Raw genomic sequence first — 25,190 nt, 5'->3', positions numbered from 1 at the left:
GCATCACCTCACATTTAGCTACATTGAACTCCATTTACCACCTCTCAGCCAAATTCTGCAGTTTATTCAAGTCCCCCTGCAACTTGTAACATTCTTCCAAACTGTCCACTACTCCACCGAATTGGACCTTTGTTTGACAAAGGTGCAGTGCAAACAGAATAGAGTATTCTTTACAGTGCGAGGTCTGTTTTGGGGAAAGGAATTGAGTAGGAAAATTGGAGGGACACGATTGACACCTCATTGCCCACAGCAGTGAATATCATTTATTGTATCCGTTGCTCCCAATGCGGTCTCCTCTACATTGGGGAGACTGGGCGCCTCCTAGCAGCAGAGCGCTTTAGGGAACATCTCCGGGACACCCACACCAATCAACCACACCGCCCCGTGGCCCAACATTTCAAACTCTCCCTCCCACTCTGCCGAGGACATGGAGGTCCTGGGCTTCCTTCACCGCTGATCCCTCACCACCAGATGCCTGGAGGAAGAATGCCTCATCTTCCGCCTCAGAACACTTCAACCCCAGGGCATGAATGTGGACTTCAACAGCTTCCTCATTTCCCCTTACCCCACCTCACCCTAGTTTTAAACTTCCAGCTCAGTAACTGTCTCCTTGACTTGTCTGGACTTGTCCTACCTACCTATCTCCTTTCCCACCTATCCACTCCACCCTCTCGTCCTTGACCTATCACCTTCATCCCCTCCCCCACTCACCCATTGTACTCTATGCTACTCTCTCCCCACCCCCACCCTCCTCTAGCTTATCTCTCCACGCTTCAGGCTCACTGCCTTTATTCCTGATGAAGGGCTTTTGCCCGAAACGTCGATTTCGCTGCTCGTTGGATGCTGCCTGAACTGCTGTGCTCTTCCAGCACCACTAATCCAGTATTTGGTTTCCAGCATCTACAGTCATTGTTTTTGCCACAGCAGTGAGGCTGTCACCACCAAACGGGAGCCTCGCTTTGCGTCACGCTTGGGAGCGAGCGTCCGCTTTGTTTGAGTGTGCGCGTGCGCGGACCGGTCGATCGGAAGCGGCGGTGGTTGTGCGCGTGCGCGGACCGGTCGATCGGAAGCGGCGGTGGTTGTGCGCGTGCGCGGACCGGTCGATCGGAAGCGGCGGTGGTTGTGCGCGTGCGCGGACCGGTCGATCGGAAGCGGCGGTGCAGACAGAGGGAGGGAGAGAGACGCCTGGGCCCTGGGCCTCTGCGATCAGGGCCCGTGCTTCCAGCGGTGGGCGCGGCGCGGCTGCAGCAGCCGATCGGAATCGGGTGAGAGTGTGTTCTGGAGTTATTTAGGAAGGGAGCAGGTGGCGTGTTGGCCTGGGGCTGTGGATGTTGGAGCTGGTCTGTGAGGGAGGGTGGGTGAGTGAGGTAGTGTGGGCCCCAGGGCGCCAGAGAAGCTTCGGGTTAAACCAGTCGGTAAGGTCGGGAACTCCTTTCTGGTCGATTCACGTTCGATATTAATTAAAGCTGCGGGTGGTCCGATAAGGGTTGAAGTGAACTCCCCGATGTGCCTTCAGTGGTGAGGTGATCCAGGTTGAGGACCTACTGACCGGTTTTGGGAGGGTCATTGCACCCCTGTGTTACCCAGACCTTCCGCAGCACTCAGCTAGCGAGGTAACCTGCTTCCCCCTGGCACTGTTCGAGCTCGTGTTGTTTCACGAATTCACAGTGATACAAGGAGATATAATGCATGACACATCCCCGAGTACTAGGACTCACTTGAAACCGAGTTTGACACCATATACCGCAAGAACGAGGTCGTTAGAGCAAATCCTGAGTTGCAGTTGTTGATTTCACGGGGAGTTTAGGAGATGGGGTCTCCCCTCGACCATCATGAAGCAAACCTCCATCATGTAATTCAACCTTCGGGGAGCACCCTTTCAATATCCTTGAAATGTCGAACTAACCCTGCTTTATTCAGTTTGATATGAAAGTCCCCCTTGGTAATATTTGAAGAGGACGGAATACTTTTCTTTGGACCCTGACAAAAATTTTCCCTCTGCCAGTACCAACGAATAAGGGAAACATTCACTTGTCTCACTGTTTCTAACTTCTTGCTATGGGCAAAATGACTTGTGCACTTACCTACATACACATGACTAAAATTAATTCATTTTGTGTGAACTGCTTTGGGATGCTGTTAAGAATGTAAACAATTGAGTCATCAACCTAAAGGATTTAAAAGAAAACATATATACATAGCCAGTTTATTGTTGTGATATAAAATTATATGGCTAGTTGTGTGGCCTTCTTTGGTGCCCCAGTTATTCAGGATGTAATTAAATTCAGTGAAATGTTAACTATTAAGTATACTGTACTATTTCAAACAATAAAGTATTATTAAATATCAGATTTGCAAAGTCAGGGATCTATCTACACTATTAGTAAAATCCATGTGATTTAGAAGTATTAATAAATCTGTTTGCTTAAGTTAAAAACAAAATGCTGGAAATACTGAGCATGCCAGGCAGCATGTGTGGAGAATGCAGCAGAATTAATGGGGTGTGATGAATTTTATGGAGTCTAAGAATGTGAAATATGTTTAATGGGGTGATTAAATTAGGAGGAAGTCACCTTTCTGCTCTTGTTGTAGCAAGTTGTCATGAAGAAGGACCTTCCTCTCCAGGAGGCTCTTTTATAGGTAAAAACAATGACTGCAGATGCTGGAAACCAGATTCTGGATTAGAATGATGCTGGAAAAGCACAGCAGTTCAGACAGCATCCAAGGAGCAGGAAAATCAATGTTTCGGGCAAAAGCCCTTCATCAGGAATACAAGCAGAGTGCCTGAAGGGTGGAGAGATAAATGCAGTCCATTAGTACCTGTTACATGATCAGCAGATGAGGACTTTGACAGCTGTAAAGATTCCCCCACTGCATGATCTCACGTCTTTCCTACGCATGCCACTGGAACTTTAAGTTTGAATTGCAATCATGTGGGAATTAGCAAAACGCAGGAGTGTGAAACTATACTTCCTTTTGAAAACAGCCTGCCACAGTTTAAAATTTTGCCCTATATTTCAAATCAATGACCTTTTTATCAGGTTCCTGATTCTTAATTTTGATGATCAGTCATCAATTTGCAATGTTAACTTTGTACATCTACAAAATATGAGCTGCTACTTCAATATAAAATTGTTCAATTGTTTTGTTTTGTAGGGTGAAATTAATATTTGCAATTAGTTACTTCTGCTATACTATGTTTATTATCTTTTTATACATTTCTTCAAGGATTCTGGAAGAAATCAACACAGTAATCTATTAAAGTGCAATATAGTTAAGGAAAGAATGAACCTAATTTTCAAACATGACTGAAGAAATAAGTTCAACAGGTTAAAAGTATTCATAAAGTTTTCAGCTGCCATGCAACCTCCTATTTACAATACAAATGGGAATAGTCCTATAAGCTGATTTTATTTTAAAACTGAAGGCATACCAACCTAAAATTGTAGTTGGCAAACTGTTTGTCTACTCGTCAGTGTTTTCTTCACAAAGTTTATTGAGGCTATAATTTGAAACTATAAATGAACGTTTCATAATTTAAAAATCATATTTTAAAATTATGAAATGTTCATTTATAGTTTCAAATTATAGCCTCAAACTTTGTGAAGAAAACACTGACGAATAGACTAACAGTTTGCCAACAACAATTGTAGGTTGGTATACCTTCAGTTTTAAAATAATATCAGTATATATGACTATTCCCATTTGTATTGCAAATTTTAACATTCAGTCATATTTGCCATCACTTAGTGCCTTTTTTGAATGTTTAGGTTTATGAATTTGGTAGGAAGGTTTAAATGTTAGCCAGTGCATTGGCAGAATCTGTTTGTTGAATAATTCTGTTTGACCTGTTAATTTAACTTTGAAAGTGAACTGGATGTTCATTTAACATCTCAGCTGAAACATGGCATTGGTGCAGAAAAAAAAACTTGGTATACAATACATGGGTTGAGAATGTAATAAAGTCAGTGGAGAAACTAGAGATCTTTTCACAAGAACAGAGCAGATTAAATGTCAGTGTATTGATATGGCATTAATGTAGCAGCTTAAAAACTTTCATTTATTGATGGTAATGTAAACCAAACCTACAGGCAACAGTGGAAGAATTTTCAACTTTTAAATTATTTCACCATGAATCTCGATTTTCTGAAGATAAAGCAGGATTTTCTTAGAAAATGCGAAATTCTTTAATCAGGAATATGTGCCTGGATATTGCTACTTTATTCCCTTCTAGTTTCTGGTGTTATATTGCATTTACTCCTCTAGAAGATCCATTTGCTGAGGAAAATTTGAAGTTCTGATACTATTTGTGGATATGAAATCAGGAGAGGTAGAATATTTTATAGGGTATGTATCAAGCCTTGAAAATATTTATTTAGTCTTCACCTTTAAATTATTTTGATCTTTGCCTGATTATTTGCAATCCATTTGTTCATGAAAGGGATTGCATGAGCATATAGTGTGTTAGCTTTTATTGGTAGAGGGATTAAGTTTCGGGGCCACGAGGTCATGCTGTAGCTGTACAAACTCTGGTGCGGCTGCACTTAGAGTATTGCGTACAGTCCTGGTCATCGCATTATAGGAAGGATGTAGAAACTTTAGAAAGGGTGCAGAGATGATTTACTAGGATGTTGCCTGGTATGGAGGAAAGGTCTTATGAGGAAAGGCTGAGGAACTTGAGGCTGTTTTCGTTAGAGAGAAGGTTGAGACATGACTTAATTGAGACATATAAGATAATCAGAGGGTTAGCTAGGGTGGACAGTGAGAGCCTTTTTCCTTGGATGGTGATGGCTAGCACGAGGGGACATAGTTTTAAATTGAGGGGTAAAAGATATAAGACAAATGTCAGAGCTTGTTTCTTTAGTAGGGGTGTGGAGTGCACTGCCTGCAACAGTAGTAGATTTGCCAACTTTAAGGACATTTAAATGGTCATTGGACAAGCATATGGATGGTAATGGAATAGGGTAGGATAGATAGGCTTCAGATTGGTTCCACAGATTGGCGCAACATCGAGAGCCAAAGGGCCTGTACTGCGCTGTTATGATCTACATGGAATCTGTATATTTCAGAAAATGCTTGAGCAATAAAACTTTTAACATGAACCATTCAGAACAAACAGTAGAGTTCCTCAGATACCTTTTTAAAATTGTCGTTTATATTTTTGTGGAGGGCTAAAAATGGTTTTGGAATACACCAATACCTGTTTTTGAATCATTCTTATAGATCAGGTAATATGTTAGGTTAGAAGTTATTGGTTTAGAACTACAATTTAGAATCTAATCCTGCTAGGTATGTGATATATATATATCATTGTATAGCAGGGTCCTGTAACATAATTCAGTTGCCAGTGTAATTTCAGTGCAGTACCTGTTGTGTTGGATCTTAGATTAGATTACTTTACAGTTGGCCCTTCGGCCCAACAAGTCCACACCGACCCGCCGAAGTGCAAACCACCCATACCCCGACATTTACCCCTTACCTAACATTACGAACAATTTAGCATGGCCAATTCACCTAACCTGCACATCTTTGGAGTGTGGGAGGAAACCGGAGCACCCGGAGGAAACCCACGCAGACACGGGGAGAATGTGCAAACTCCACACAGTCAGTCGCCTGAGGCGGGAGTTGAACCCGGGTCTCTGGCGCTGTGAGGCAGCAGTGCTAACCACTATGCCGCCCATTGTCCACGGCATGAAGCTGGGAACAATCAGAACCAATGTCCCAAAAAATAGGACTGATGGAAACATCTGAAAAAGCTACAATTTTTTCTCTTTAAATAGATGGATGAGCATAATTGCTCATTTTCACATTTCATTGCTAATCTCCCCACCTCATTCAATAACACCTTTGCAAGAGGCCCATGTTCTGTCGGTGGTCTTCCAGATTTGTCACCCACACCCTTCTACCCACTAAAATGTCAATCACAATTTGATAATATGGAAGTGTGGCCTGATCATCAATACGGTTTGGCCTCTTTCTGGTGACATCGTGACTTCACTGTTCGTTGCATCAAAACCTATTATATTTCTTGTCGCAAGTATTCCACAAGTTAAAAGTTAATTTGCTTGTGAAGGGACGACTCTATTATACAGAAATTATTGTTTTATTATTGTTTGCCTAAGCAATTATATATCATATTCTCGTTCAATTCTTTTAGGTGGATACATAATGTGAATTAAAGAGCAAAGATAGATCTGGCTAAGTAGAAGTCTACTCTTGCAGTCAATATCATCTGTAAGAAAATAGATACTCAAGTACACGTCTCAATGGCGGAGGAAGAAAGAACCAAAACCACGACTGTCCAGATCAGACATGGCCACTACCTTTCTGCTATTACAAACCAGAACATGAATTTGCTTATCCGAGGGGTGGTCCTTTTTTCTATTGGTGTGTTCTTAGCACTTGTATTGAACTTGCTACAGATACAAAGAAATGTTACTCTTTTTCCCCCTGATGTGATTGCCAGCATTTTCTCTTCCGCTTGGTGGGTTCCACCATGTTGTGGTACGGCATCGGGTAAGTGATCGCATTCTGTTTTGTGATATTGTATTTACAGAAATATCTGCAGTGATGTTGCAAACAATTGAAAGTAAATCAGTTTCACTCTTAAGCAAACATTTTTCATAAGGGCATGTATTTCATCCATTATGATTTCAATCATCCCTCCCGGTCGCCAAAAACAACTAACATCATAATCGCTTTTATTTTCAAGCGTTTTTGTTTCGACATGTCAGTTTGAGAGTCCGTTTTTGGAGTCTCCAGCAAAATGGTGCCAAGATGTATTTCCATTTTAGTGGAAGTTTAAAAAAAAACTGTCTCTATAAGTTTACAAGATAGTTTTTATTTTTATTTCCTTTTTAAAGAGCTATTAATTCATTCTGGTAGTATGTGAAGATGGCAAGAAAGCTGTTGTTGTTCCAAACTAGTTTATGCTATGCCCTTGTTACTGATCTCTCACTCTTCATGTAGTTGAATGATTTAGCGATGTTATTTTAAATATTTTGAACGTTGAAATTTATTGTGCAGCTCTTCCTGACGCACTCTCATCTATAAACAAGTTAAATTATTTGGAAATTTGACCTATCAGGGCTGCAATAAAATCATTTTTAGAGCAATCATGATACGAATTGCAATGAAATATATTGAGAGAACAGAGCAGTTGTGTGACTGAGTAACACCACAGTGCAAAATTGGAGCTTCTCCTAACATTTGAACACCTATCAGTAACCATTTTTAGTTATTGGCAGGTGGCTGAAGACATTAGAGGGGTAAAAGAACAACATTTTTTCATTTCCTTGTTATGGGTACAGATTTTCTTTATCGCACATAATCTGTTTTGCTGTTGATCACATCTCCATATGGTAAATTTAATGCCAAAAGTAAAAGATGATTAGATGATAGTAATTGATTAAAACAAATTTTGTAATATGGATCAATTCAATAATTTATTTAAATTACTTCCTATGCGGCTTGCTGAATGATTGAAATATTTTGAAACACCAATACATTTGCAGTTGCAGTAAAACAGCTTTATTTTTCCCACATTTAGAGTCATAGAGATGTACTGCATGGAAACAGACCCTTCGGTCCAACCCAACCATGCCGACCAGATATCCCAACCCCATCTAATCCCACCTGCCAGCACCTGGCCCATATCCCTTCAAACCCATCCTATTCATATACCCATCCTAATGCCTCTTAAATGTTGCAGTTGTACCAGCATCCACCACTTCCTCTGGCAGCTCATTCTATATACGTGCCACTCTCTGTGTGAAAAAGTTGCCCCTTGGGTCTCTATTATATCTATGCCCTCTCGTTCTGGACTCCCCAACCCCAGGGAAAAGACTTTGTCTATATACCCTATCCATGTCCCTCATAATTTTGTAAACTTCTGTAATGTCACCCCTCAGCCTCCAATGCTCCAGGGAAAACAGCCCCAGCCTGTTCAGCCTCTCCTTATAGCTCAAATCCTCCAACTCTGGCAACATCCTTGTAAATCTTTTCTGAATCCTTTCAAGTTTCACAACATCTTTCCGATAGGAAGGAGACCAGAATTGCACGCAATATTTCAACAGGGGCCTAACCAATGTCCTGTCCAGCCACAACGTGACCTCCCAACTCCTGTACTCAATACTCTGACCAATAAAGGAAAGCATACCAAATGCCGCCTTCACTATCCTATCTACCTGTGACTTCACTTCCAAGGACCTATGAACCTGCACTCCAAGGTCTCTTTGTTCAGCAACACTCCATAGGACCTTACCATTAAGTGTATCAGTCCTGCTAAGATTTGCTTTCCCAAAATGCAGCACCTCGCATTTATCTGAATTAAACTCCATCTGCCACTTCTCAGCCCATTGGCCCATCTGGTCAAGATCCTGTTGTAATCAGAGGTAACCCTCTTTGCTGTCCACTACGCCTCCAACTTTGGTATCATCTGCAAACTTACTAACTGTGCCTCTTATGCTCGCATCCACTTCATTTACTTAAATGACAAAATGTAGACGACCCAGCACCGATCGTTGTGGCACTCCACTGGTCACAGGTCTCCAGTCTGAAAACAACCCTCCAACATCACCCTCTGTCTTCTACCTTTGATCCAGTTCTATATCCAAATGGCTAGTTCTCCCTGTATTCCGTGAGATCTTACCTTGCTAACCAGTCTCCCATAAAGAACCTTGTCGAACGCCTTATTGAATATAGATCACGTTTGCCACTCTGCCCTCATCAATGCTCTGCGTTGCTTCCTCAAAAAACTCAAATCAAGTTTGTGAGACATGATTCCCCATGCACAAAACCATGTTGACTATCCCTAATCAGTCCTTGCCTTTCCAAATCCATGTACATCCTGTCCCTCAGGATTCCCTCCAACAACTTGCCCACCACCAAGGTCAGGCTTACTGGTCTACAGTTCCCTGGCTTGTCCTTACCACCCTTCAGTGGAACCACATTAGCCAACCTCCAGTCTTCCGGCACCTCACCTGTGACTATCAATGATGCAAATATCTCAGCAAGAGGCCCTGCAATCACTTCTCTAGCTTCCCACAGAGTTCTAGGGTACACCTGACCAGATCCTGGGGATTTATCCACCTTTATGCATTTCAAGGCATCCAGCACTTCCTCCTCTGCAAAATGGACATTTTGCAAGGTGTCACCATCTATTTCCCTACATTCTGTATCTTCCATATCCTTTTTCCCCTTTAAATACTGATGCAAAATACTCATTTAGTATCTCCCTCATTTTCTGCGGCTCCACACAAAGGCCGCTTTGCTGATCTTTGAGGGGCCCTATTTTCTCCCTAGCTACCCTTTTGTCCTTAATGTACTTGTAAAAACCCTTTGGATTCTCCTTAATTCTATTTGCCAGTGCTATCTAATGTTCCCCCTTTTGCCCTCCTGATTTCCCTCTTAAGTATACTCCTACTTCCTTTATACTCTTGTAAGGATTCACTCGATCTATCCTGTCTATACCTTACATACGCTTCCTTCTTTTTCTTAACAAAACCCTCAATTTCTTTAGTCATCCAGCATTCCCTATACCTGCCAGCCTTTCCTTTCACCCTAACAGGAATATACTTTCTCTGGATTCTCGTTATCTCATTTCTGAAGGCTTCCCATTTTCCAGCCGTCCCTTTACCTGCGAACATCTGTCCCAATCAGCTTTTGAAAGTTCTTGCCTAATACCATCAAAATTGGCCTTTCTCCAATTTAGAACTTCAATTTTTAGATCTGGTCTATCCTTTTCCATCACTATTTTAAATCTAATAGGATTATGGCCACTGGCCCCAAATTACTCTCCCACTGACACCTCAGTCACCTGCCCTATCTTATTTCCCAAGAGTAGGTCAAGTTTTGCACCTTCTCTAGTTGGTACATCCACATACTGAATCAGAAAATTGTTTTGTACACACTTAACAAATTCCTCTCCATCGAAACCCTTAACACTATGGCAGTCCCAGTCTATGTTTGGAAAGTTAAAATCCCCTACCATAATCAACTTATTATTCTTACAGATAGCTGAGATCTCCTTACAAGTTTGTTTCTCAATTTCCCTCTGACTATTAGGAGGTCAATAATACAATCCCAATAAGGTGATCATCCATTTCGTATTTCTCAGTTCCACCCAAATAACTTCTCTGGATGTATTTCCAGGAATATCCTCCCTCAGCACAGCTGTAATGCTATCCCTTATCAAAAACACCACTCTCCCTCCTCTCTTGCTTCCCTTTCTATCATTCCTGTAGCATTTGTATCCTGGCGCATTAAGCTGCCAGTCCTGTCCATCCTTGAGCCATGTTTCTGTAATTGCTATGATATCCCAGTCCCATGTTCCTAGCCATGACCTGAGTTCATCTGCCTTCCCTGTTAGGCCCCTTGCATTGAAATAAATGCAGTTTGATTTATTAGTCCTACCTTGTCCCTGCCTACCCTGACTGTTTGACTCACTTTTGTTCTCAACTGTACCAGTCTCAGATTGACCTCTTTCCTCACTATCTCCCTGGGTTCCCCCCCCCTCACCTTACTAGTTTAAATCCTCCCGATCAGCTCCAGCAAATTTCTCTGCCAGTATACTAGTCCCCTTCCAATTTAGGTCCAATCTGTCCTTCTTGTACAGGTCACTTCTACCCCGAAAGAGATTCCAATGATTCAAAAATGTGAATCCTTCTTCCATACACCAGCTCCTCAACCATGCGTTCATCTGCTGTATCTTCCTCTTTCTGTTCTCACTAGCTCATAGCACCGGGAGTAATCCAGATATAACTACTCTCGAGGACCTCCTTTTTAAATTCCTGCCTCACTCTCTGTAATCTCCCTTCAGACTCTCAACCTTTTCCCTTCCTATGTCGTTGGTTGTGAATGATGAATGTTCTGGGCTAATTTATTATAATGAATGAATGATTTATTTATTATCACATATATCTTGAAGATGAAAAGTGTTTTGTTACCACAATCCAGCACCATTTTGATGTACAATAAGGATAAAAAGAAATCACTTAAATAAGAGTTCATCTTCTGTTCATACGAGGGCTTTAGGGCTTCTGCAAGATCTACGCAAGGTGTTGTGATCCCCAAGGAATCCCGCTCTGGGAGCACCAGCGATGACACTGATGCCCCAGGAAACCCTGGCTCAGCTGATGCTGCCACCTCACTGACACTGCCATGAATCCAGGCTCTGGGCCTACCACTGCTAGGAGTCCTTGCTCTGGGCACTGCAGTTGCCTAGAGTCCAGGCTGTGGGCCCACTGCCACCAGGAATCTCTGCTCCGGGCACCATCCCTGCCAAAAGCCCAGTCTCTGAGTCCGCCTCCTCCAGGCACCACTACTGCCGGGAGTCCCTGCTCTGGGCGCAGCCACTGCCTGCCAACTCCACTCCAGCCTCTAAGATGAATGAAGGAAGAAGGAAAAAAGACCAAAGTGCATAGAGAAGTGATATAGCAGGCTTGGAGCAGATGGGCTTTGTTGAGCCCGATTAGTACCTACAGTGCCGGTGCCATCTTGGAGCGTGTATTAATTCAGTAAACGTAAATCAAAAAGGTTCCTTAGAATTTGCCCTGTGAGCATGTTACTACCATATTTTGCCATAATTAAATATAACATTTTATAACTGATTTAGTTGCATTATGCAAGTTTGTTCAAATTATAGCTTAATGAAATTTATAGAGTAGTGGGAATACTTGTGATTCTATGGGCGAGTTTAGCTTTGAGAAAAACTTACAATTTATAATCATGTTTAAGCAGATAGAAATAAATTAATTTAGGATTTTGAAAGTTGCATAACAAATTCACAATTCTATGTAGGCTTTGAAAATGTAATCTAAGGGGAGCAATGATTTATGAATATAGTCTTGGTTTATAGAATGAAAACATCCCAAGTTCCTGATATTGGTGATGAAATGGAATGTGGTGAAGGGCTTTCACAGGAAGGAAAAAGAAAAAAGTAAAGCAATGGGGAATCTGTGTTTCCTGTGTTGATGCTATTAGAGTAATGTGGCAAATGTTTATTAGTGAATCATTAGGAAGGAAGTTGGATGTGGGGCAGGGTGTATAATCTGAAAATAAAATTACAAAAATCAGCATATAAAAAGCAATTTTTGTCAAGGAAAACTACTTTTGCTTGTAATATAGGCACATTGTGTTTTCTTTTAATAATTACCTATCTGACAATCGAAGTCCCATATTTTGATGAATCCTCAAGAGCTTGTCCACTTGGCATTGTTATTTATTTGCCTTAAGTTGTATGTTACATTGTGTTAGCTGAATTTATGTCTATTGAAACAACAGTTTTTTATTTGTTTGGATTGATTAGGTTGTTGAACTGTAGTAACCTGAAAGTCTTGTATGCAAAAAGACGCTATTTTAGGTCATACAAATCAATGGTGTTTTTCTGTTCCTACAGCTGTGATTGGTTTGCTTTACCCATGCATTGACAGCCATCTGGGAGAGCCACACAAATTCAAGAGAGAATGGTCCAGTGTAATGCGTTGTGTTGCAGTCTTTGTTGGCATAAACCATGCTAGTGCTGTATCCTTGACTTTGTTTTACAAACTGCTAATTATAAATATTCTTTTTCACAGTTATCTTTGAAAAATATCCTGCAATCTTAGTCATAAAATGTGTTAGCCTATGCCTGGCAATAAACTTATCAATAAAGTTGAAAAGTGACTGTTCGGAAATTTAGGGTGAATCTCTGTAGATTTAATTTTTGAAAAATTACTTCTACAAAATTGCATTTAACATTGAGATGGAGTATAGTTTCTGATAGAAGAAGCTTTCTCTGAGATAACTGATAAACTATACAAAAATAATTTTGTATCAGATAAATAGTCTATAGAATAAAAGTCAGTATTAAATGCTGTTTTTATCCAGTAAACCTTAACAAGTCTCTCATAGAAGGTGGATTTTGCCAACAATATGCAGTTGTCCCTTACTTTGGCAGCACTTTCCATTGGATTGTGGTGGACTTTTGATAGATCTCGAAGTGGCTTTGGGCTTGGCATAGGAATTGCTTTTCTTGCCACACTGGTCACTCAACTTTTAGTCTACAATGGTGTTTACCAGTAAGTACAAAATAGAACATATCTGACTGAAAATTTCTGTTTCTCTCGTAAAATTACATCTTCTGTGGCTATCAATTTGATTACTCTATAAAACTAATTTGTAGACAACTCAGTTGTTGTCAATAAAACCTATATACGGAGCATTTTAGTTCAATGTTGTAATGTCCAACCAAATGATTTACAAGCCATAAGTTCACACTTTGTATCTTTAATTAAATTACATGCATGGAGCTTTATTTATAGTGAGTAAATGCAGGCCTGGTTTTTCACAGATTGTGGAGTCTGTTTTTGTTTTCTGCAATGTTCCAGACTTTTTCCTGGAATGATTGTGCCTGGGGAAGGGCTGGAATGTATAGTACTGGGCCGGATCTTCCAATGAGAGGAAATTGCAACCTTGGCCCTTATTTGAACATATGGACCTTTGTGTTTCTGAGGCAAGATACCAATCAGGGTTGTCTCAGAAATACCTCCATTCTGGTCATTCGTTTCTGGTGTGGGAAGGCAAATGTCCTCTTTCCATAGTAACTGTATTCTGAAATTCAAAGGTCCTCAGAACCATAGTGACAGCTGCTGTCAAATGGTTAAGTTCATAAGGGAAAGATATTAGGATGGTAGGTGCATGTGGTGTCCAGGTGTCAATTGAGGAGGGTACATATAACGGATAATTTCAGCTGGGCAGGGGTAGGATTCCAGGTGAATAGGAGGTACGATGTCAGGGGTATGGTGCTAAGTGGATAGGATGCACAGTGGCAAATTAAGTGATGTAATGTTTAGGGTAGGTTGGGATGGATGGGAAAAGTAGAGTCTGCCAGGGAATGGGGAGAGTGGATGTTGCGTCTGGGGGGAGCTTAATTTCTGGTGAAGGCGTAAAACATATTGGGTCAGGTCCAAGGGCATAGTGGGATTGGGTCAGATCAGGCATCAGGGGGCCTGGTTGGGTCTGATGGTGGTGTATAGGAGAGTCATGTCCTAAGAACTGTGTTAGGTCTGGTCATGATGTTGTGAGGGGGGGTTACTGAAGTGGTTTGGGAGGGATGTTTGGGTGTGTGTGAAGTAAGTATGGGGTCAGTTTAATAGTTACTCAGACTTCACCTTACTCTAGAGTAGTAATTTTCATGATCCCTCGAGAGAAGTAATTTCTTCTTAGCTCTGTTTAAAACTTGCTATCCCTTATCCTAAAACTCTTGACTTCTCGTTCAAGATTGTCCCACATGAGAATGCATCCTCTGTATGTTTATTTTGTCAATCCCTTCAATATTTTATGTATGAATTAGATCTCTCATTCTTCTAAACTTGAGTGTAAAAGACCAACCCCTTATCTCTGGAATCAATCTTGTGAAGTCCTTTTCCTTCATGTTGTCTTGGTTTTTCTGCCATTCATCCTTAATGGTCTTTGTTGGGTCCTGACACTCCTGCCAGTGAGAACTGTTTCTCCCTATCTGCTTTAGCCTGCTCATAATCTTGAGCAGCTGCATCAAATCTCCATTAAGGAGAAAACCCCAACTGTACTGGACCAGGATACCTAGGTTCAAGTCCCACCTGATTCAGAGGTGTGTCATAACATCTGTGAATGTATTGCTTAGAAAAATAGATTAAATAAAAAAAATAAAATTCCCAACTTAATTGTGGACTCTAGTGATGCTGTAGTAGTGCCCATACATCTGCACTATGAAGCCCAGGTTTGAGTCCTATCTGCTCCAGACGCATATCATAACATCCCTGGACATGTTAATTTGAAAATAAAATTTAAGGACTTTGTTTCTTCTGCGGATATTTAATCTTGGGAATACTCCATCTCAGAGGGCAGTGGAGCTCAGTCATTAATAATGTTCAAAATAGGATTTGAGGGTACTAATAACATCAGGGGATTCTGCAGGGCAATGTTTTTGAGGTGGATGATCAGCACGGCCTCGAATGGCAGAGGGGCTGAATAGCCTATTCCTGTGTTTACCAATTGATTTATGTAACTGACAATCCTTGTTCCTGGGGACCACTCTTATGAATTTTTTTGTACCCTCTCTAAATGTTTTCACATCTTGTGAAACTTGCCTTCAAATTTAGGTACATTACTTCGTTGAAGCTGAATGAGAATTTCAGAAAGGATAACTGAAATGTCCTTCCTTTTGCACTCCATGCCCCTATTTAACTGGACTGTTCTATATGCCTTAATAAGGAGTAACTAAAGCTACTTCATTTTGTGTGCATCTGCTCCTTCACCCTTTTTCAAATTGAATCCTTTATTTCCATGTGCTGTCTACCAAAATGCATCACCTCACACGTCTCTGAATGAAATTTTATTTGTCACATGTCTGACCATTGCAACAGCTAGTGTATATCCTCTTTTGTTTATTGCAATACTGCTGACTTTCATGTTATCCTACATTTTAATATCATGCCCTACAGTCCTTAAGCCTAGGCCATAATATGTATTATGAAAACCAGTGGTCCCTATACTGACCCTATGGAGAAATTGCACCGCATACCTTTCTCTATTATGCAAAACAATAATTATCAGTACTGTTTTGACATTCATTTTGACATTCAATTTTGTTTTCATTGTCGTTGCAGCTGTTGGTAACAATTTTCAATTTAATATTCTATCATATATAAGCTGTCAAAAATAAGAAAATGGTAGATAGGCTAAATACACAAATTTGCAGGTGTCTGAAATTCTGCAGACATTTTATATCTTTAAGAAGGGAGGTGGGAGGCTGATTGCCCTTGACATCAAGGTAGCATTTCACCAAATGTGGCTTCATGGAGCCTTAGTAAATCTGAAGCCAACAGGAAATGGGGAAAGCACAAAGGAAGATGCTCTAAATGCAACAGCTCCAAAAGCAGGTGAGCGGCTAGGAATTCTACAGCAAATAACTTGCCTCCTAACTCCCTACAGCATGTCCATTATCTACAAGGCAGAAATCAGATGTCTGCTGGGTTAATCTTTGCTTGTCTATATGAGGGTAGCTCTAACAACATTCAAAAAACTTCATGCCATCCAGAACAAAGTAGTCTGCTCGATTAGCATGTGATCCTACACTTTCAACTTTTTTTCCTTTCACTACTGAGGTGGCCAACAAGATGCACTTCTACTTGCTATGCATTCACCCAAAGCATCTTCCAAATACATAACCTCTACCACCGAAAAGAACAAGGGCAGCAGATCCAGGGTAACATTACCATCTTCAAGTTCCCTTCTAAATCACACATCAATATAATTTGAAACTATATCACTTCCTTCATTGTCACTGGGTATATACCCTGAATCTTCTTTCTGACGATCCCTGGATGTGTCTACACCATATGGATTGCAGTGGTTCAAAAAAGTAGCAAAATTTAAATTTTGTGCCTATAATTTGTAGCGTCACTCTGCTGGAATTGCACCTAAACGACAAGCAAATATCTGTTTTTCATTGCCCCTCTTCTGTATTTTTAAAGACTTTTGTAAAAAAAAACAATCCTTTTGAAAAGGTACTCTGGTTTTAAAATGCTTTCCAGATTTTTCTTTCTGTATAAGTATGTCAGGGAGAGAGGCCAGTAGGGAATTAGTGGGCTAATTTAAAGGAAATCAGCAAAAGCACATTTGACATCCCAAAGCTATCAGAAGTAATGGAACAACTTAATAAAGTGGGAATCTGTTTGCTGAGGGTCTGAACTCCCACCTCTCCATCACCCGTCTGTTCACTGTATAAAATCAAGAAATTGTACAAGTTTTTTGAGAATTTATTGGAAAAATTTGACAAACACTAAATAATTCAAAATGATTGTCTGCGTACTCTCAAGTCACAGGAGTGAAAAGGTTTGTTTCATCTTGAAGTGTAAACTGAAGTTGAAGTTTGCAAACCTGGTTGTCTAAGGAGTTTTATTTGCTTTTAGAACTGCAGCAATCATTTAGCAATTAAATTCTATATAGTGTGTATGTTTAGATGAATTTATGTTTTGTATCAGTGATACAAACTTTTAACACAGTATATATTGAGAAATACTTCCCCTTAATTCATTTGGACTGATGTCAGGTCTTTAATTCATGTGTATAGGTTTGTATTAAATTCAGATTTATAATAAATAATGTTAATTCCAAACTTGCCAATGAAGAGTTAAAAGTGTACTGGAAGTTTCACACATTTTTCAAAATTTTACATTAAAGATTTGAGTTAACTGGATATCTCAATATTGGGAAACAAATTATTACACCTTGTTTTGTAGATATACATCTCCGGATTTTCTTTATGTTCGGTCTTGGTTACCTTGTATATTTTTTGCTGGTGGAATAACAATGGGAAATATAGGACGCCAGTTAGCAATGGTGAGTAAATTGGCACACCTTTTTTATCAGTTGATTTGTGTTCAGTGGATGTTTACGCATAATCTCTCCATTGTTTCGGGATTTTCTGATTAAAAGAGAATAAAATCTGGGCCTCAACCAAACTGGTTAGTTTGTACTTTTTATTCTAAGATAGCACTTTATACAAAATGGAACTAGAGAAATGCTTTCTTTATTTAATGAATCAGTTTTCTTTTTTATACTTGTCAGATGCTTTCTATGTTGTGCTGAGTGTGTAAGTTTTATGCTTCCTTTTATAATTGAAGTGAAATTATAACTGCACCAACCTCTATCACAAGCAGCTAGAATAATTTATGTGGAGAGGTGATGGTGTAATCTTGGTATTGCTAGACTAGTACAATAAATCCTCTGTATCTGCAAAGTCACGAATCGTGAATTTGCCCAACCGCACTAAAAATTAAGTAATAACAAGAAATAACATCTGTGGACAAAAACTCTGCATCTGCTATATTTTTAGCCAATTTAACCATTTCAACTCGCTTTGCAAATTTCATCAATCATTAGGATTCTTAGGAATGGAACCCTCGCAAATATGGAGGACTGACTGTAATTTGGAGATTTGGGTAATGTTCTGAGGACATCAAATGATGGAATTTGAATGCAATAAAAAAAAAGTCTGGAATTGAGATAAGGGTTGTCTCATTGCCTTCTTCAAGTCATTAATGCAGTTGGTGAAAACAGAAAACTATACATCATTGTGGAAGAGGACATTCCATCAAACAAAGCCCAAATCCAGGGAAAGGAGGAATGTTCACTTCTGTGTTTTAGAGATTTTCTTTGTGCAGAGTCACAAATCTGATTTGAAAATGGAAATATGATAGAACACTAAAGACATTTCTGCACGCTTTGATAACTTTCGTAATTTGTCTGTTTAGATGGAGATTCTTCAAATTAATTGGATAATGCAATCTCCACAATAGACCATAAGATATAGGAGCAAAATTAAGCAATTTGGCTCATCGGTTTGCTTCGCCATTCGATCATAGTTGATGCATTTCTCAACCCCATTCTCCTGTCTTTTCTGATAACTCTTGAATCCCTGCTAATCAAGAACGAATCTCTGTCTCAAAGACACTCTGTCTTGGCAACTGCAGCCATCTGTGGCAATGAGTTCCACAGATTCATCACCCTATGTTTGAAGAAATTCCTCCTTGTCTCAGTTCTAAAGGGTAATTCTTTCAGAGGGTGTGCCCTCAGGTTCTAGTCTTTTCTACTGGTGGAAACATCTTCTCTGTTCTGTTCAGGCCTCTCAGTATTCTGTAACTTTCAGTGAGATCCCCCTTAACCTTCTAAACCTCATTGACCCAGAGTTCTCAACTGCTCATATGACAAGCACTTAATTCCTGGGATCATTGTTGTAAACCTCTTTTGGATCCCTCCTAAGGCCAGTATATACTTCCTTTGATATGAGGTCCACAACTGCTCACAATACTTCCAGATAGTCTGACCAGAGCCTTACAGTACATCCCTGCTCTTATATTATAGCCCTCTTGTAATGAAAGCCAAAATTACATTTTCCTTTCCTAACTGCCGTCTGAACCTCCATGTTAACCTTAAGAGAAACCTAACTAGGATTCTCTTTGTGCTTCAGATTCTCAAAGCCATCAAAGTTAGAAAGTAGTCTATGTCTATTTTTCTTACCAAAGTGCATAACCTCATACTTGCCCACTTTGTATTCCACCTGCCACTTCTTTGCTCACTGTCCTAACCACGCCAAGTCCTTCTGCAGTCTCATGCTTCCTCAACATCACCTGTCCCTCCACTTATCTTTGTTGCTAAGTTTGCAGATGACACAATGTCCTTACTCCTTTGTCTAGATTGTTAATGTTTAATGTGAATAGTTGTCCCAACACTGACTCCTGTGGTACATTGCTATCCACCAGCTGTCATCCTGAAAAAGATGACTTTATACTCTGTTTTCTGCCAGTCAGCCAATTCTCTATCCACGCCAGTATCTTGCCCTAATACTATGCACTCTTCTCTTGTTTAGCAGCCTCCTGTGCAGCACCTTATCAAAGGTCTTTTGGAAATCCAAATAGATAATGTCCACTGGCTCTCCTTTGTCTAACATGTTTGTTACCTCCTCGAAGAAGTTTAATAGATTTGTCAGGCATGACCTGTCCTTGATGACGCTATGCTGACTCAGTCATATTTTACCACACACTTGCAAGTACTTCACAATCTCATCCTTAATGGACTATCCAATCTTATCGACAATCAAGGTCAGGCTAACTGGTCTGTAATTTCCTGTTTTCTGTCTGCCTCCCTCCTTAGTCAGGGGGTGTTACATTAGCTGTTTTCTACTTCTTTTGTGACTCCAATGATTCCCGAAAGATCACCACCAAAACCTCGACAAGCTCCTTAGCTATCTCCTTCAGAAAGTTGAAGTCTGAGGTGTAGTCATTCTGTCTAGGTGATTTAACCACCATCAGACCTTTCAGCTTTCCCAACACCACCTCCTTCATGATAGCGATTATATGTATCCCTGATTCTTAGCACTCTCAAAGTTCTGGTATGCTGTTGGTGTCTTCTACTGTGAAGACTGATGCAAAGTACTTTTTCTGTAGCATTTTTACTTTTCTCATCTAATTTTTCAGTAAGTCCCATATCCACTCTTGACTCTTGTCTTTTATATATCTAAAAAGAACTCTTGCAGTTTTATTTTATATTAGTAGCTAGAGTACCTTCATTTCACCTTCTCCCATTGCCTTTTTGCTTTTTTAGTTGTCCTCTGCTGATTTTGAAAGGCTTTTCAATCCTCTGGCTTCCCAGTAAACTTCATTCCATTGTATGCTTTTATGCTGTCTTTGACTTCCCTTGTCTGTCATGGTTGCCTCATGCTCTTAGTTTCTTCTTCCCTGGAGTGAATCTTTTGCTGTGCCTCCCAAATTACCTCCAGAAATTCCTGTTATTGCTACTCCATCTTATTCGCTGCTAGGCCCCATCCCCCTTTCCAATCAACTCATGCCAACTCCCCCTCTGTGTCTTTGTTATTGCCTTTACTCAATTGTAATACTGTTACATCTGATTCCAGCTTCTCTCTGTCAAGCTGCAGGGTGAATTCTATCATATTGTGAGCACTGCTCTTGGCGTATCTTTACCTTAAGCTCCATGACAAGTCAGTCTGGAGCACATCACCAAATATAGAATTGCCTGTTCCCTCATGGGCTCAACCTCAAGCTGTTCCAAAAAAAGATCTTATAGACTTTCCACAAATGACATTTTTTGGGACCTGCTACCAACTTGATTTTCTCAGATGACCACCATATTTATTGTAATAATGCCTTTCCTACATGCTTTTTCTCTCTCCTGGTTTATTTTCTGCCTCACACCTTGACTACTGCTAGAAGGCCTGTGTGTAATTACCCTAGCGGTACCTCAACTCTACCATACAGATCATATGTCTTCTGACCATACGTCATTTCTTGCTATTGATTTAATTTCATTCTTACAAGCAAGGCAGCCATGCCCCCTGCCTGTCTACTTGTCTTATTGATAGCATGGGTTGTAGACTTGAAGTGATAATGGAAACATTCAGCAGGTCAGGCAGCATCTGTGGGGTAAAACAGTTAATGTTTCAGGTCAGTGATTCTTAATGTGAACCCTGCATTTCTCTACTGATGATGTCTGACCTGTTAATTGTTTCTAGCATTTTGTGTTTTTCTTTCAGGTTGCCAGCATCTTCATTATTTTGCATTTGCAATGTTTTCTTCTATTCTTTAATACTCCAGTTGAATTTATAGGTGACTTTACAAGTAAAGAAATAACCCAACGTTCATAATTGATAGTCTTCAGGTTTTGTGCAATTTATTTACCATGATCTCTTTGTGTTTTCTTTCTGATTACAGTATGAGTGTAAAGTTATTCCAGAGAAGCCTCATCAAGATTGATGTACTATTGTGGAAATTTGAAGATTTCATATTGACACTTGGAATTAAAGATGATATGCCAAATGAATGTAAAAAGCTGTAAATAAGGTTTTTGGTTTCAAAATTGCAGTTTTTTTTACTGCTACATGAGCTGCAATCTGTGATTGCTCGTGGTATAAAATGTCCTGTAAACCATTGTGTAGCAAATACACATGCAACATCATACATCTACATGCAACTCTAGATTCAGTCTTAGTACATGGAAAATGTTCATTTTAATCCCATGGAAATATTTTGAAACATAACTGCAGATGTGCGGTTCTAAACAAGTATATGATTTCATTGCTCTTTTAGTTTCAATCCGGATGAGCAAAAGTTTCAGATTTTATACTTCATTTAAGATAGTCATTGAACAGAATCCTACAATTATTTAGCTAGTTGAATTTTTAAATATCTTTAAAATTTACATTTTTAAAAAAGTGTCAGCTTGCATGTATTCATTTATAAATCTTTAAAACTTCAGATGATTAATATTTGAATGAAGTGCAAAATTAATATCTGATTTTTTTCAAATATATTTTGTATAAAGATAATATTTCATAATATGTTGCCTGAGAAGGAATGTAACATCTGAATTTTGGCTCATCCCCATTTTTAGAATCCTAATGTAGCAATAGAAATATAATATTTACAGATGCATGAAACTTCTGAACCAACATACGTGCAGAAATGTGTAGTACTATTGAAGCAATATACTCTGTTGATACTTCAAAATATTGCGATGTCTGTGATTAACTAGTTTAGTGGGACTTGGACATCTCCTTCAACATATTGAAGATTGATCTGCATTTTCATTTCACTTCTGTAAAATTTAAGAATGCATATTACTACATGCTTTGAGAATATAAGGTTTTCATTTGTGGTAAGGACATCTTACGTAGCAGCCAAATGTAAAATTATAAGCCTGTAAGTTAAAGAAATTTATGTACAAAATGATAATGCAAATTGTTCTTATTTTGTCAGTTTTGTGGAGTTCTTTCATGGGGCTTTTTTTTTCCAAAGAAGACATTCATTTGTAAGTGGGATAAAATCATTTAGCCTCAAGTATTTTAGACTAATTTATTATTCAATATATATACTGAATATTCCAATAAAATATATTTCAGTAAAGCTGGCTGTTCCAGTCCTGTTTTGTCACATAGTGCAACCCTTGATGCTTTTTAATGGTAGATTAGATTAGATTAAATTCCCTACAGTGTGGAAACAGGACCTTCAGCCCAACAAGTCCACACCGACCCTCCAAAGAGCAACACACCCAGACCTATTCCCCTACACCTAACACTATGGACAATTTAGCATGGCCAATTCACCTAACCTGCACATCTTTGGATTGTGGGAGGAAACCGGAGCACCCGGAGGAAACCCACGCAGACACGGGGAGAATGTGCAAACTCCACACAGACAGTTGCCCAAGGCAGGAATTGAACCCGGGTCCCTGGCGCTGTGAGGCAGCAGTGCTAACCATGATGGTGTCTATGGAAAATGAAGATCAAGTTACAAAATTTAACCAGAAGAACTTTCTAATTGGAATTGTGGAAGGAGTTTAAATATGTATGGGATTGGTATAAACTCTATATGAATTATATACCCACATGTCTATAAAAAGATATTTTGTTACATTTGAAACAACCACAATTCACCTTTTTTTGCACAATGGCAGTTACCAAAATTTGAAACAAATGATATGATTTCAGGTTAACATTAAGTTACAGGTATAAAATCACATGAATGCAATGTCTTGTCTTGGGGTCAAATAGTTTGTTACAAAATTCTTTAGTATGCTTTCTTCATCTCTTTTAAAGTGGTGATTTTAATATGTTAAGGCCATCATCCAAGATTTTTCTAAGTGACTGCGCAAATGGGAACTTTGCAGTGTACTATTTAACGTAATTGTTTATGATTGCCAGGATTTTCTTCCTTAATTGCAATAGAATTAGTAAAGAGGACAGATATCTAAGCATTTTGTATGTATTTTAGCTGAGTGAGTTTCTAACCATCAATTGCTACAACTATGTAAACTTGTGTTTATTTTGGTTTATCGGTGTGCAAAAAGATTGGGGATCTGCAGTAGTTAAATAGTGTAGTGTCATAGTCATGAAAGGAATTTCGAGGGAACTCTGTTATCACTTTAAAGCAAGTGCTGTCATATTTTCACAATAAAAGTTTGCACTGCAGTTTATATTGCAAAATTTACTCTGATTTTATTAATAATTCTGGTGAAGTCCAAGGATTGATTTTCAATCTTCATTTATTATCAGCTTTGACATTTGCCTCCACATCACTGAGTTGATCAGTATCTTTTAGTTTTGAATGAATCTTCCCTTTCAACATACACGTGCCGTGCAACTCTCAAAAGCATTGCAAGCTACAAAGTGCCTTACCAAATGAAATTCTTGCTTACAATTTTTACACTTTCCATCATTTTCTATCTCATTCACACTGATGAATCTTGTTTCTATTGCTTTGCTCAGTCAGATAAATTTAGCATATCCAGGAATTGAGCATGGTATAATATTTTCCCACTTAGTCTTTGCTAGATGGTAGAACCATCTGCTGCAGTGGAATTAGGATTTTGTTCCAGGAAGTTGCAGATGTCAGCAGTATCCTGCTGAGAGAGTCTGATATGTTGACAGTTTATTTCGTGTCAGTTGACTGTGTTGAGAGGCATATGGTTGAGGAGAAAGTAGCTAGTGCTGATGCCATTAGTAATGGTATTGCTTGTCTTCCCCACAACAGACATACAAGGTGCATCGATGTCATGTATGAATTTCAGTGCCAGGTACCTAGGCATACATCCTAGTGATTGGCTGATCAAATTAAATAGCACATTCCTTTGTTTTATAATGGGCATATGCTCAAGCATTCGATGTTTGCAGAACCCTAAACAAATACAAGATTTGCTGCAAACTGTGATTCCATAATTGGTCAACAATTGCTTAACAGTTCTGCATGTGTCAAAATCTATACTTAGAACCCATTTATGCTCAGCAGTTTAGCTTGTGACATGATTTAATTATACTTGCTAGAATCACATTATTTACATCAATAGAGACCCATCTTTTTAAAGTGAATCTGTTTAGGTCTTCCAACTTTGAATTACCTAGGAGATTGTAGAGCTTATAGTTCCCAATTGACTGAGGTATTGCCACTGAGGAAACCATCAGGACTATCTTGCCAATCAGTCAGCACCCTTTCTAGTGTAGTATAAATTGATTGATTATTTGAAATTTGATATTCTTGTAGATTTCCAGATAAATGCAAGACGAAAACGTATAGCAATAGAACTGTTAGGAAAATAATTCCAGGCTTTTTAATTTCTTACATTGGAGGAATGGGAAAGATTATTCATTTGATTATCACTTTGTCCATCTGTCTTAAGTTATTGCTGAGCTTAAAAAATATTATAGTTGTTTAAACAAAACATTAAAATTTCATTCTGATTTGTATTTTCAAGTAAATGAAATACTTCAAAGGGGCTTATTTCATTACACACAAATTGCTTAAACTATTTCAGCCTTTCCCTTTTGCTATGCTTTAAGAACATTATGGAAAGTTCACATACAGACACATCTCGTGGAAGTTAATTGGGGGAAAAAGTCTACTGGTAGATTTCTTTTGAAAAAGATTGTACAGCTGAGAGACCTTAAAATATAGCTATGAAATCATATAGTGCAGAGGAGGCAAGTCAGTTGATTGAGTCTTTGTGGATAAAAACTACCCTAAATCTACATTAGTCCCACTTTCCAGCATTTGGCCCATAGCCTTGAATGTTGTAGCATTTTAAGTGCTCACCTCCATTTTTGTTTTGGAAAGAAGAATAGGGTTTTCACTGACCTTTTCTGTAGCTGCCTTTTCTTTTTT

General features: G+C 39.2%; 1 protein-coding gene across 1 annotated transcript; it reads left to right on the top strand.

The window, feature by feature from the left end:
- Positions 1-1,106: 1,106 nt before the first annotated feature.
- On the top strand, positions 1,107-23,518 carry insig2 (insulin induced gene 2). Its single transcript, XM_072579617.1, has 6 exons — positions 1,107-1,265; positions 6,158-6,516; positions 12,398-12,522; positions 12,892-13,058; positions 17,262-17,361; positions 21,249-23,518. The coding sequence occupies exons 2-6, from the start codon at positions 6,267-6,269 to the stop codon at positions 21,288-21,290; spliced, it is 684 nt and encodes a 227-aa protein (XP_072435718.1). The 5' UTR covers positions 1,107-1,265; positions 6,158-6,266; the 3' UTR covers positions 21,291-23,518.
- The last annotated feature ends 1,672 nt before the right edge of the window (positions 23,519-25,190 follow it).

The sequence above is a fragment of the Chiloscyllium punctatum genome, chromosome 10 (assembly GCF_047496795.1).
Source record: "Chiloscyllium punctatum isolate Juve2018m chromosome 10, sChiPun1.3, whole genome shotgun sequence".
Lineage (NCBI taxonomy): Eukaryota > Metazoa > Chordata > Chondrichthyes > Orectolobiformes > Hemiscylliidae > Chiloscyllium > Chiloscyllium punctatum.
This window is presented reverse-complemented; position numbering and strand designations above follow the sequence as displayed.